General features: G+C 51.6%; 1 protein-coding gene across 1 annotated transcript; it reads left to right on the plus strand.

The window, feature by feature from the left end:
• Positions 1-1791: 1791 nt before the first annotated feature.
• On the plus strand, positions 1792-10857 carry LOC309837710 (CMRF35-like molecule 8; the record flags this gene model as incomplete). The annotated part of the gene is made up of 6 exons (XM_082678463.1): positions 1792-2209; positions 2908-3049; positions 5333-5427; positions 9298-9335; positions 9783-9890; positions 10723-10857. 6 exons carry the CDS (start codon positions 1792-1794, stop codon positions 10855-10857), a joined length of 936 nt encoding a protein of 311 aa, XP_082534589.1.
• Positions 10858-12374: the final 1517 nt, after the last annotated feature.

The raw sequence follows: 12374 nt of genomic DNA on the forward strand, positions 1-12374 counted from the left end.
TCTTACGTGAAGGAAGGGCTGGGAGAGACATTTATCTTTTAAGCACTTGGTATGTGTCAGTTTTACTGATTTTTGTTTCTCTAGAAAATCACACATTCATCCAGATTTACACATTTATCTGTAGAGAATTTCTGCAAAGGACCGTCTCTGATTCTTTTAATTTTCTCTGTCTCTGTGATTATTTTATCTTTTTGTGTCTTCCTTCAGCTGGACAGAGGATTATCTATTTTTATTAGATTGAATTTTCTGAAATTCCTTTTTTCTTCGTCAAAAATAGTAGAATGTCAGCAATTTCGTTTGGTTCAACCTAATATTATTTGCCAGGCATTTTACACCCATCATCTCATTCAACACCCCCAAATGTCACGTGAGGCTTACCGATCATCCCTACGTAGCACATTAGGCATCTGAAGCTCAGAGAGGTTAAGTTACTTGCCACCAGAACACACAGCAGATATGTCATAGTACCGACCAAACCCAGGTTCTTCTGCTGCCCTTTCCACTTCACCGTGGCCATGGCTGCAGAGAATCTCAGGAAACGTCACACCTGTGACGGGGCTAGGAAAGGTTTCTCTGAAGGGCGTCTGCCACCCAGGCCAGGAGAGGACGTCCTGATGGGCACCCGGGAGTGGGGGGATGGGAGTTTGCAGTCAGCTTTGGACACCTGTGGACTGAGAGCTGCATGGGGTGGGAGAGGTGCTCACACCCAAGTGTTTGTTGAGGGCCTACTATGTGTCGGGCACTCGTAGACATTGAAGATATAAGAAGGAGGCCCCTGGAGTTTACATTCCAGCGTCTTCATGTGATTTAAGAACCTGAAAAAGCAAGTGAAATTAAAGAGTTCTAACTCTAGCGAAAGAGAGCAAGCCACCCCTCCCCCACCACTTTGGGGGCCTGATCACAGAATTACAGGGGTGTGAGGAGTGGTACCCAAAAGCATCAGGGAGGGGGGCGTGTCCTCGGCTTGGTGGCTAGCATTAACGTCACGTGCATCGTCTTCGTCCCCCAACTCCCCTTAGCTGAGGACTCTCTGGGAAAATGGCAGACATAAAATCTTAGAAACAAACCATGAGGTTCCAAAAAAAAGAACAAACGAACACTAGCTTCCCTTGAAAATTAAGTCTACAGGAGCTGCGCAAACGGAAGTAAGACCCAGGATGAAATGAAGGCTTTCATCAGTAAACTTTCTGTGTGTGTGAAGGATTTTTTTTTTTTTTTTTTTTTTTTTTTTTTTGCGGTACGCGGGCCTCTCACTGTTGTGGCCTCTCCCGTTGCGGAGCACAGGCTCCGGACGCGCAGGCTCAGCGGCCATGGCTCACGGGCCCAGCTGCTCCGCGGCATGTGGGATCCTCCCGGACCGGGGCACGAACCCACGTCCCCCCCATCGGCTGGCGGACTCTCAACCACTGCGCCACCAGGGAAGCCCGGTGTTTTTTTTAATCCACAAAGTTTACCAAGTGTATCCAGTCTTCTTTTGTGAAATATTTAGCAGCCCTTTCTTGGCCTTGGTATATATTCCCTCGGTGGGAACAGATTGCTGTGAGCGCTTCTTCAGGTTACTGAGCTGCTCAGGCCTCAGGGCGAGATGCTGTCCCTCAGGAAGAGCCGGGTGCTTGGAGGTGAGCTCTTATCGTCCAGATAAGTTCGGAAGTGGGAGGTGTCTTGTTGGTGAGGGGTGGGAAGGGCAGAGGAAAGGAGATTGGGATCTGGAGGAAGGAGCTGCTGTGATCAAATCTTAGGGGTGACAGCGTGGACGGGGGAGGACTCTCTGGCTGATGGGAGGTGGCTGGCATGAGATGGGGGAACACTGGGGGTGACCCCAGCGCGCCCCTGACCCAAGCCCACCTAGTGAACAGCCAGACTCGGTTGTGTTTTCCAGGCTGTTTGTCCCTGTGGGGCCCCAGCAGAGTGACAGGCGTCGTGGGGGGATCCCTGAGCGTGGAGTGTCGGTACACGGAGCAATACAAAGACAATAGCAAATACTGGTGCAAAGCCCCATGTCTGTTACCGTGGAAGACTGTGGAGACCAAAGAGCCAGAGAGAGAAGTGATGCAGGGCCACGTGTCCATCAGGGACCATCCTGCAAACCTCACCTTCACAGTGACCTTGGAGAGCCTCAGAGAGGACCAAGCAGGAAAGTACGTGTGTGGGATCACGGTCCCATTTTCACTGGATCCCACCGTCCAGGTTGTGGTGTCTGTGTTCCCAGGTGAGCCGTGCACACCCCTTCCCCCTGTACCAGCAACAGGGTTACCTGAAGAGTGTCAGGTCGGATTAGCCAAGGCAGAAATCTGATCAGAGACAAAACTGTGTGTGTGTGTGTGTGTGTGTGTGTGTGAGAGAGAGAGAGAGAGAGAGAGAGAGAGAGAAAGAGAGAGAGGGAGAGAGTCAGGGCGCTGGCCCCTCTCCTCAGTCTTGAGCGATGGGAAGGTGCCTGTCAGGGAAAGGGGAGGCTGAGAGAGTGAGTGTGCAAAGGAGAGAGGAGGGCGTGCTGGGGGCAGCCCCACAGAAGGTGGGGAGCTGAGTGGAGAGGGGGTGGTGGCCGGGTGCCCAGTGCAGTGGGGGTGCTAACAAGATCTGCAGTCCAAACAGCCGTCTCTGGCAGGCAGCGTGTGGCTGTGACTTGGGGTGGGGGGAGAACGAGCCTGGGAGTGGGAGTGACTGTGGGCCCTCCAGAGGACCCTGACCTCATCAGCAGGATGGAATCGGGGCTGTTGGGGACCTGTGTCCTGTTAGGAAATGCTCACTCAGCCCCGGGAGGGTCCTGGCGAGACTTTGGCTGCAGGGTCCTCCATCCTGCCCTCTTCCTGAGTGAGCATTTCGTGTGAAATCAAACAAAGAAGGTATTGGCGAGTGGTGGGAGAGTCAGAGAGCATTCCCTGGGTCTAATTTGTGTTTCTGCACCAGCATCAGTGCCAACCCACCCTACTGCTGTGGCCAAGACCTCGACAATCACGATCAGTATTTCAACAATGTCATTCACCGCCCTGGCCATGGCGAGTCCCACCTACAGTGCCAGCAACGAGGAGGAAGCCATGCAGGGGTGGGGGTAAGGCACCTGAGTCCCCATGTCTTGGAGGTGGGCTTCCTCTTGTCCATCTGGGGCCGGGAGCCCCATCCCTTTGGCTGGGGACCTCTGGCTCTCTTTGCATCCAGCCTGCATCTCCTAGCTTGGGTTGTAGGGGTCAGGGTGAACCTGCCTTGGGCTCTGAGAGAGGGCTCAGGCCGGGCAGAAGCTGGGGGGTGGCTGGAGGGAAAGTAAATTTTTTTTTTTTTTTTTGCGGTACGCGGGCCTCTCACTGTTGTGGCCTCTCCCGTTGCGGAGCACAGGCTCCGGACGCGCAGGCTCAGCGGCCATGGCTCACGGGCCCAGCCGCTCCGCGGCATGTGGGATCCTCCTGGACCGGGGCACAAACCCGTGTCCCCTGCATCGGCAGGCGGACTCTCAACCACTGCGCCACCAGGGAAGCCCGGAAAGTAAATTTAATGAGAGCTGATGATATCCTACCAGGCACGTACTGAATGCCTCACATGAATGTTCTCATTTGTTACTCACAACCGTTACCATTATTACCCTCATTGTACAGACCAGTAAACCAAGGCTCTGAGAGGTTAAGTGATTGGCTGGGTCCTGCAGCCACAGAGGCAGGCTAGGCTCCCAAGCCAAGTTTGTGAGATTCCAAAGTCTGAGATTCTTTCTTCTAAATTCGTGATTCTCGATCCTTTTTTTGGGGAGGGGGGAGGCCAAAAACCCTAGGAGAATCTGACAACATGTATAGATTCTCTCACCGGAAAATACATACAGTCAGAAACCATCTCTGGGGTTCACAGACTCTCTAGTCTGACACCACCTGGTGCCCTGCAAGGTGATTCCAGCACTGACCACCTGGAATTAGCACAGACCCCAGCGTCCCATGAAACTCCTTAGGCTCAGTGCCAGAAGACGGCCTGACCTCAGAAATGCCGGAGCACTTTGGGGATTCCCCAGGTCATCACATTTCTGATCAATTGGATACAAATTTGGGGGTTCCCATGGGAAGTGCTGTACTTACAGTTTTATCATAAAGGATAAATGTCAGGACCACCCAATGGAGAGACACCCAGGGCGAGGTCTGGGAGGATCTGGAATGCAGGTTTCCGTGCCCTTTCCCAGTGGAGTCAGGGGGCATCACCCTCCCAGGACACTGATGTGTTCACCAGCCAGGAAGTTCCTCCAAACCTTAGTGTTCATCGTTTTTATTGGGGTTTCATGACACAGGCCTGACTTGATTGAATCATTTTCCACACGACTGACCTCGATCCCCAGCCCCCCTTCACTTCCCTGAAGGTCAGGCTGGCTCCGAGCCCCAAATCTCTGATTACGTGGTGACCAGCTTCCATCCTGGGTCATGCCATCTCTCAGCAAGAACTCAGGCAGATCTAAGGGGCTCGTGAATAACAAACGTACTCCTATTACTAGGAAAATCCCAAGGATTTAGAGTCTTCCTTCCAGGAGCCAGGGGCAAAGGCCAGTCAGATTCTTTATTACATGACACCCCCAAGGCCCCTCCACTGGCTTCCTGACAACCCAAGTGACAATCCTAATAACAGGCGAGGTGAAATTCAGCCCCCAAATATGCCACTTCCAGAAGCTGGCTCTGCAGATGCACGCCTGGGGGACAGAGCTGGGTTTTGTATGGCTGAAGCCTATGCAATTTACAGGGGGCAGGGAAGTGCATCTTTAAGAAAAAGACTAGAACGTTATGGATGCAAACTAGACATTAAAGAAGGGGCCCGAGCAAGTGAGGGACCAGAAACCCCAAGTTATGTCAGCGTCCCAGGAACTCAGCTGCTGCTTGGCCAAGTGTGAAATGGTATAGTTACAAGGTGAGTTTTTGCAGCCATGTTTGTAATTGCAATAGACTGGGAGAAATGCCCATAGAGAGGGAAGAGTTAAATAATTTATGGTCCGTCCATGCAATGGAATACTATGCAGCTGTAAAAAAAACAAAACAAAACAAATCAAACACCCTGAAGGACTTCTTCATGTACTGACATGGAAAGCTCTCCAAGATGCATTGTTAAGTAAAAAAACTAGTGTTTATACCCTGCCTCTTTTGTGTGAAAAAAGGACATATATAAAAATAATGTACATTCGTATTTTCTTGTATCTGAATAAAGGGCCTCTGGAAGGTTCTTAGGTATACCGTGTGTGTGTGTGTGGGGATTTAGGTAGATGGGGGATGTGTAGAAAGGAGACCTTATACCATCTACATTTTTTCAATGGGACCTTATCTATCTATTGAACAAGAGCGGGAAGGCGTGATGCCCACCTCACCCTCTCTCCCCTCAGGCTGCAAGTGCTGCTGGCCTTGTTGGCACTTCTGCTGCTTCTGTTGGGGGGCATCTCACTGCTGGCCTGGAGAATGGTTCAGAGACGGATCAAATGTGAGTGAGTTCCTTACACCTGCGGCCCCGGGGTAGGCAGGACCCACCCACAGCCTCTGGTCTCTGAGGCTCTGTGTCCTGGTTCCCAGAATGGTCCTCAGATGCATCCCCTGAGACCATATATCCCGGGTGACCCTAGAGGGCAGACCCCAGAGGCGGTGTCCTGGCAGATCCAGGCTGTGGGAGACGGCTCCCCGAAAAGAGGCGTTTCCCACCGCGGGGCCTGGGGTGCGTGCTTGTGAAGCAGGGTCCCTCTTCTGTCTAAACCCTTCTGTGACCTCCCACACTCTCCAAAGTCCAGGTCCCCACAGGACACTGAAGGCCCTCTGCAACCTGCCCATCCTTACACTCTGGAAGGCAGCTGTTTCCCAACTTCTTCTGCGTTTGCTCTGGGCGCCTGGGGTGCCCCCCTGCCTCTCTGTGGCTCACTCCTGCTGGGCCCTAAGCACTGCTCTCAGATTTCCTTTCCTCTGGGACTTTTCTTGGCCCCCCAAGAGCAGCTTAGGGGCCCTTTCCGGGTGGACCTCGGTTCTTCCACCACGATAGCCCTTTTCACACCAGATTGTCACACCTGCTTCCATGCCTGCCTGCCCCCCAGCCCGTGCGACTCCTTAAGATCAGGGACCCTGACTCGAGAAAGTACAGTATTTGTTGAATGAATGTATTATTTAATATCGTCACGTTGGGCACCCCAGGAAGCTCCAGGCATCTTGTGGTCCAGTCACTCTTCTCTGAGCTCAGATTAAAAGAGAGAACGTAGGGGGCACCCAGCATCCTGCCCAGCGCTCAGTAAGTAGGTGCTCAATAAACAGCTGAGCAAATTTAAATAAACAGAGGAACCAGTGAAGCTGTGGTCTTGTTGCTGGCTGGAGGCCCAACTGCCACCTGGAGGACAGCCAGTTTCTGTCTGAGATGGAATGTGAGCCTTAAGTTTGCTTACTGTGTTGAGAGTTCTTGATTCCATGCGCACAGGGTTCTGGGGGGATGTTCGTGCGTAGTTACCAATGCTGAGCCTTTCAAGCTTGCTCTGCTCCATAGCTGCAGTGCTAACTGGGAGTTGGTACTTTCTGGGGGCCGGGTGGAGGGGACCCTGCATTACTCTCTCACCTCCAGCATCCCCGTGGGGTTCAGCCTCTCCCCCCAGCACAGCTCAGGCCTTTAGGAGAGAAATCAGCGGGTGGAAAGAAAACCACTTCCTCTTCCCCATCTGCTGCTTGCATATCATTTTTGGGAACCGTCCCCCTAAACTTCAACCCATACTGCTTACCACATGGGGATTTTCCCAGCCTGAATTGCCTCAGATCTGTGGGTCCCAGCCATCTCCACGGTGCCCTTTCACCTAAAAAGCACCGCCCCACCCCCCCGCTTAAAAAAGGGATGTGTGATCACTGTAGAAAACTGGAAAAGTAAGTAAAGCACAAAGAAGGAAATAAATTCACCCTAATAAATAAAAATGGAAGCTCGCACCACCTAGAGAAAACCAACCACGGGCATTTGAGTCACGTCCTTGCAGTCCCTTTTGCACATCTGACTTCTTAAAATGTTTGCATCATACTGTAATTCCACTTTTAAACCTTAACATATTGTATGATTTTCCCTGCTAACAATGTTCTTCCGAAAATCCCTGACTCAGAGTTGACTTGTGCGGGTGGATCACACCTTGTTACGTGATCTTTGTTTAACAGGAGAAAGGTTTTCTGTTCCAAGTAGCCTAACTGTCCCTCCCCTGCTTTGCGTCTCAGCTCCTGTCTCCTGGCTGCATCTGGGGTTGTCTACCCAGTGTCCTTGCCCCTCCCGCCTCAGCCTGATGCCTGCCCTACCGCCCACTCATGGTTTTTCCCCTCAGCCCACTCTTGTTCATTCATTCATTCACTCACACAGCAAAGCTGTTTTGAGGACCTATTGTGCACGAGGGCCTGTACCGGGCTCTTGGGGACACTGTCATGACCAGGGTAGACTGGCTCCACCTTCAGGGTGCTTCCCGTCCAGCTGGCTGCCACCCAACTCTTTCAATGCCAACTTCCCCTCCCCCGGAATGGACTCCCATCCCTTCCTCACCAGCTCCCTTCCTCCTTATCATCAAATCACCCATCTCAGCTGAAGGGACGGAGGGTAGTGGGGCAGGGACGGAGGGTAGTGGGGCACCCGCCTGCAGCATTTGGAACAAAATGTGTTCATATCTCAGAGCCCCTGGTTGCATGTTCTGCTGAGTCAATTGATGGGGCATAGCAAACACTTCTGTCATACGTGCCCTTGTGTCTCCTGAAGCTGGGTATCTCACCTTTGACTTTGGGGCTCCCTCCCTGAGGCTGGACAGTGTCTCCCCGCAGCGTTCAGTGGACTGGGCTCTGGAGTTGCCTGGCGGTGCACCTAGACCTATAGGGCATTCTGGCTGTGTGTGCATCACCTGTCCCCATCGGCTCCTGGGGCTCCAGGTTGAAAGGGCCAGGGGTGCACAGAGTTTTGCTCGGAGGCAGGACACCTGCAGAGCCACGCTGCAGGAGCCAGAGACAAAAGGTTGTGTGACCTGAGCTGCGATCCCTCAGAGCTGACAGGGCCTCGTGTCTGGGAGGGACGGACGCCCAGGCCAGGGGTCAGAGCAGATGACCCTTGTGACTTTGTATAGTTTGATGTGGCTCTAGGTCTCCACAAGAACGCTGCCTTTTTCCGTTGCGGAGCACAGGCTCCGGACGCGCAGGCTCAGCAGCCATGGCTCACGGGCCCAGCCGCTCCGCGGCACGTGGGATCTTCCAGGACCGGGGCACGAATCCGCGTCCCCTACATCGGCAGGCGGACTCTCAACCTCTGCACCACTAGGGAAGCCCAAGGACACTGCCTTTTATTTTATTATTTTATTTAAACAAACTTAGGGCTTTGTTAAAACACAGATAGCTGGACTTCATCCTCAACGTTGATAATTTAGTACATCAGCAGTGGGGCCTGCAGATCTGCATTTTTTTTAATTGCGGTAAAAAAATACGTACCATAAATTTTTTTTTTTTTTTGCCTGAGTTGGGTATTTGTTGCTGTGCGCGGGCTTTCTCTTGTTGCGGTGAACCGGGGCTACTCTTCTTTGTGGTGCGCCAGCTTCTCACTGCGGTGGCTTCTCTTGCTGCGGAGCACGGGCTCTAGGTGTGCGGGCTTCAGTAGTTGTGGCTCGCGGGCTCTAGTGCGCAGGCTCAGTAGTTGTGGTGCACGGGCTTAGTTGCTCCGTGGCATGTGGGATCTTCCCCGACCAGGGCTCGAACCCAGTCCCCTGCATTGGCAGGTGGATTCTTAACCACTGCACCACCAGGGAAGCCCCCTACCATAAAATTTGCCATCTTAACCATTTCTAAGTTTACAGTTCAGCAGTGTTATGTATATTTACATTGTTGCAAAAGAGACTTCTAGAACTTTTTCATCATACAGACACTTCCTTTTAAATGAGTGTCCTTCCTTTCTTGTCTCTCCTACCTGGGAACTTTTTTTGTTTGTTTTTGGCCATGCTACGCAGCATGCGGGATCTTAGTTCCCTAACCGGGGATCGAACCCATGCCACCTGCATTGGAAGCGTGGAGTCCTAACCAGGGGACTGCAGGGGAAGTCCCTGGGGAACATTTTTATGCGTGACTGTTTGGAGAACTACCTTTGTTTGGCCCCTCTCCCCAAGCTGGATCCTTCCTGCTCATTTGTTTATTCATTCATGTCCTCATTGACTAATTCACCCATTCAACAAACCCTTGAGTTCCTACCATGCTACCGGCCTGAAGCAATAGGTCCCCAGGGCTGAAGTCTCTAGGGAAAGGCCTTCCTCCGGTTGGACCGTAGGGATCCCCATCGCTGCCTTGCGCTGGGATTCGACCTCTTTCTCTTCCCTTGTCTCTTTAGCTGGTGAGAATCCAGAGCCTCCCCAGAACCCCAGTCAGGTAAGAAAGGCTACTGCAGGAGGAGTGTCTGGGTAGCTGCGGGGAGCACAGAGGATGTTGGGGGCCTGAACTGTCCCATCAGCCAGTGGAGGTCTGTGTGGATCACACATGGGTGGAGCGAGGTGCTCGCCCCGAACGGGAAGAACAACGCCTGGGAGATCTGGCCATTGGGTCATCATGAACTCTAGCCAGTCTCTTCCCACCCCAGGGGAAAGTGGAGTGAGGGAGGGTCCTCCCAGCCCAGCTGTTGACCTGACCATTCAAATTCTGCCCTGAGAGGACCAGCGTGTGGGAAGGGGGAGGCCGAGTGGGAAGACTGGGACGCTCAGAGCAGAGAGGGAAAGGGGAGATGATTGCAGAGAAGGAGGGACAGAAGGCCCTCTGGACTGGACCATGCAGGGGCTCTGTGGACACCCACCAAGCCCTCACACCTCCTGCCCACCCTAGGCTGCTGAGCTGAGTGAACCCTGCTATGAGAACCTAGAGCTGCCGATGTGGCCCCTTCTGGAACAGCCCATGCGACCCACACAGGAGGAGGTGGAGTACAGCAACTTGGTGAGTGCAAGGGCCCAGCTCCCATCACAGGGACCCCGGGCGATGATAGAGGCATCACCTAGTGGGGCGGCAGCAAGCAGAGAGGGGAGTGAGGCGATCCACACTGTTTCTCTAGGACAAGGACACATAGAGCGCGGGGCAGGTGTAGATTTTGCCAAAGGTTGTTGTCCTTGTAGCTGGGGGTGAGGGGGTGGGGTGGGAGATGAAGGAGCTATTGAAATGGCTGGGGATAATCAATATTCAATAAAGTACAGCATTTATCAGGCACTGACCATGTACCATACACCCAATGTCAAAGACTGCGATTTCTCACTGCTTTGGTCCTATGGTCTCTTTGGGATGAACTCTGCTTTTCAGATTTTTATCAGTGACCCCCTGTAGGTCAGCCCACAGCCATTGTAAAGTACATAATGGAAGAGGTTGCCTCCCAACCCCACCCGGCCCAGGGTCCTAAGCCACCCATTAGTGGAACAGTTTAGGCAGAGCCTGAGGGATCCGTTGTTAGAGAAGATGAGGGGGAGATTTAAGCATCAGACACGTGGCCCCGAGACTAACAACATCCTTGTTTTTCTAACTTGGTGACTAATGACCTCAAAGTAGACCTCAGGGAATCCCCCGGCTCTGAGGCCTGGGACTTTGTGCTGTGTCTTGACCAGGTCGGGTGGAGCAGGTGGGTGGACAGGATCTTGGAGACCAGCCCTTGCAAGAGAAAGAGGCCAGGACAGTGGGGGAGGGTGGAGCCACCGTCCCCCAGTGGAACCTCTCTAAGGCCCTAAGCTGGGGGTTCCTGCTTCCCCTGCCTCTCCTGAGCCTCTGGTCTCTGTCTCTGCAGGGGCTCCCCAGGGAAAACCTTCACTACACCTCAGTGGTATTTGATTCCCGAAGCCAGGATTCTAAGACGGACGGAATTCCCTCCCAGAAGCCCCAGACGCAGGAGCCAGTGTACAGCGTGGTTAAGAAGACATAAGCTTGTGTCTCCAGCCTTGCCAACTGGAGGGCTGTGTGGGCCACAGGAGGCCCAGGGCTCAGCCCCCACCCACGTCTGCCTCCACCTGCTCCCCTTGATGGTGACCGACAAGGCAGCTGGGCTCCCCAGGACTGTCCCTCTTGTGCCATCAGCCAGACTGGCTTCATTGAGGATGACCAGGGATGGGGCTCTGGATGGACCTGTGGGAAACCTTCCATCCTACTGGCTCTCAATGCATCTTCCTGTCTTAGCTCTGTGTGTGGACGGCAGGAGGTCAGCCCCATGTGACTCCAGGAAAAGATGTGGCTCATGTAGGGTGGTACCTTCGAATAGCTTTGTAAATCGCAGCCCCATGGAAATGTCTGGGATTGCTGGCGAGTGGGGAGAACTGATGCAGAGCCAGAAGCATACAAAGGCGCTGCAGGCTGGGTCCCCCTCATCTTACAGACAAGGAGACTAAGACCCAGAGAGAAGAGAGTCTTGCCTGTGGCTCCCGAACTAGCGGCACGTTTCTCTGGACTCTTAGGTTTACTGTTAATATAAGAGATATTAATAAAGTTTAAAGTATCTTAAGAGAGAAGAAAAATTTAAAAGAAAAATCCTTTCTTTTGAAGGCTGAATAGTATTCCATTTATGTATATGTCACGTTATGCTTGTCCATTCATCTGTCAGTAGATACTTGGGGTGCTTCTATGTTTTAGCTCTCGTGAAAAATGCTGTTATGAACATGGTGTACGAGTATCTCTTCGAGACCCTGCTTTCAATTCTTTTGGGTATATACCCAGAAGTGAAATTGCTAAATCATATGATAATCTATTTTTAATTTCTGAGGAACTGCAATACTGTTATCTGCCGCAGATGTACCGTCTTACATTCTCACCAACAGTGCACAAGGGTTTCCAATTTCTCCACATCCTTTTCAACACTTGGTTTTTATTCCTGCTTTTTGTTTGTTTGTTTGTTTTAATAGTAGCTATCCTAATGGATGTGAGGTGATATCTCATTGCAATTTTGATTTGCATTTCCCGAGTGATTAATGATGTTGAGCACTTTTCATGTGCTTATTGCCCATTTGTATATCTTCTTTGAAGACATGTCTATTCAAGCCTTTTGCCCATTTTCAAATTGATTTTTTTGTAGTTGTTGAGTTTTTGTTGTCTGTGTATCCTGGATGTTAATCCTTGTCAGATACATGATTTGCAAATATTTTCTCTCACTCTGTGGGTTGCCTTTTTACTCTGTTGATAGTGTCTTTAGAGCACAAAACTTTTAAATTTTCATGAAGTCCAATTTGTCCATTTTTTCTTTTGTTGCCTGTGCTTTTTGGGTCATATTCAAGAAATCATTGCCACAGCCATGGTTGTGAAGATTTTGTCACACATTTTCTCCTAAGAGTTTAATGGTTTTAGGTCTGATATTGAGGTCTTTGATCATTTTGAGTTAATTTTGTATATGCTGTTACGTAAAGGACCAACTTAATTCTTTTGAGGCCCGGTACGCGGGCCTCTCACTGTTGT

Source organism: Grampus griseus (assembly GCF_964374135.1).
Source record: "Grampus griseus genome assembly, chromosome: 20".
Taxonomy (NCBI): Eukaryota; Metazoa; Chordata; class Mammalia; order Artiodactyla; family Delphinidae; genus Grampus; species Grampus griseus.